Below are 2140 nucleotides of genomic sequence, written 5' to 3' on the forward strand. Positions count from 1 at the left end.
ATGTCAAATCCTATAGAATTGTTTTCTTTAAATTTGTACAGTTTATTTTTATGAAAATTATACATTAATAAAGCCATAAAGATGCAAATTTACTATGTATCTTCCCTCCATGTTGTGCAAGTCTTCTTGTGTGACCCCAGATGCAAAATATTTCCCCTGTAGGTTTTCACTGGCCTAAAATTATGCTTTGTAAAAACTTATGGATGATGACTTGCTGAATCCATGTGGTATACGCTTATTTTGAAGCCAGCATCATCCCAACCTATCTAGCAATCTCCCTGTGTATCTGAATAGAGGTTTAATGCTGTTTGTCCCAAATTCCTTCTAGCAGAGTTTTGAGGCAGGTTCGGACAGTGTGATTCGGAAGGTGGAGGACAAGCAAAAGGACGTGTGAACACAAAAAGTATCCAGGACCGAATTTCTTACTTCCCTCTGCATCTGGGAAACCAGTACCATGTTGTCTCTGGACTCATGAAGCTCCTTGATGTGAATCCGTGGAGAGTGGCCTCCAGGGAACAGCCTGAGCTAAGCTTCCATCTATGTGTCTAGAGATAAATGTTTCCAGGGCTTTAGAGAAGATGTGTCCCTCTCTAGAACTTTATCCTGATAATCCTCATTCCTTACCTTTGGGAGAAAAATAGTTGACTAATGGTTATCAAGAAAATGTGATAAATGCTAATGTATAGCATCTTTGAGGCTAAAACTTGTTAATAGTATAGGATTAGTAATTGTTGCCAAATTCACATAATAGTTACCTTATACGTATAAGACTCAACAAAGCAGTGAGAGAATGAGATAAGAATCTCAGATCATTTAATAGGAATTCGACAACTTCATTTATGACGTTTCTTCTGTCTAGAATTCACACTTTTTAACTTTTTAATGTTTTTGAAAATGAAGAATACTTGACTAAAATATTTGACTATAAAATAGTGTGACTTTTCTTCTGAAAAACTTTTATTAAGAAGACAGTATTCCTTACAACTGGTATTATTTTAGGACCAAGAAACACTGTATTTCAATTAAAGGCCATTTGTTCATTATTTCTGTTTAAGAAATACTTAGTGAGTGCTTAGAAAAGGACAGTAAGTGTTCTAAATATTGGGGTACAGTGCCGAAAAACACAGAATCACTCAGTAATGACTTGACTTCTTATTACTTTCTCTGTATTCAAACCCAACTGTTTTCTGGCAGTCAGTGGATTATAGGCTGGCCCACAGTGGATACGTGAAAACATAAAGTACTGTATTTAATGCTTTAGAGACTGTTACCCTCTCAGCTACAGAAACACGCTGGGATGTTCTGTTAAAGAACTTCCACATCAGGTAGTGTCCTAAGAAGAAAGTAGACCTGAGAGGTCAGGATTGCTGCTGTTCAGATTTCCAAGTGCCACCTGAAGACTGACATGCGCCTCATAAAGTCAGGGACAAAGACATCTTGCTGACTCTGGGAGGACTCTGGCCACCATGCACTCTTTTTCAGTCCCTGTCCAGCAGGGGGTGCAGCTTCCTAACACAAACACCTTTCCTGAGAAATGTGGGTTTCCACTGATCATTGCTCTGTCTCTCCAATGCTTCTTCCTGCTAAGAATGAAACACATTAGCTAGGTGACACTCTAGAGATGAACTCTTCTCCAGGCTTCGTGACTGTGGTACTCTTGATGCTCGGTAAGTAAAATGCCTCTTAAAATTTGGATTCTTTCTTCTGTTCTGTCAGCAAAACATGTAAGTATAAATTTATCCAGGAGATTTATGCCCAAGGTAACACAGGTCTCTTTTCTTTTTCCCCAGGACGAACCCATGGAGACTCAGTGACCCAGATGGAAGGCCCAGTGACCCTCTCTGAAGGGGAGGCCCTGACTATAAACTGTACTTATTCAACAGCAGTGTCCCCCACTCTTTTCTGGTATGTCCAGTATCCTGGAGAAGGTCCACAGCTCCTCCTGAAAGCCTTGAGGGACAAGGAGAAGGGAAGTCACAAAGGTTTTGAAGCCACCCTACAAAGCAAATCCAAAACCTTCCACTTGGAGAAATCCTCAGTGCAAGTGTCAGATTCGGCTGTGTACTACTGTGCTGTGAGGGACACAGTGACAGGGACTGCAGGGGGAGCTGAGCGCAAACTCTGAGCAGAACAGGGCCTG

General features: G+C 40.7%; 1 gene segment (V, D, J or C); it reads left to right on the forward strand.

Annotated features, from left to right (window-relative positions):
* Positions 1 to 1443: 1443 nt before the first annotated feature.
* Positions 1444 to 2140, forward strand: LOC131518223 (T cell receptor alpha variable 9-2-like). The segment is given in 2 exon segments: positions 1444 to 1667; positions 1791 to 2140. Coding segments are annotated over 2 exon segments (381 nt in total).

Source organism: Neofelis nebulosa, chromosome 7, assembly GCF_028018385.1.
Source record: "Neofelis nebulosa isolate mNeoNeb1 chromosome 7, mNeoNeb1.pri, whole genome shotgun sequence".
Taxonomy (NCBI): Eukaryota; Metazoa; Chordata; class Mammalia; order Carnivora; family Felidae; genus Neofelis; species Neofelis nebulosa.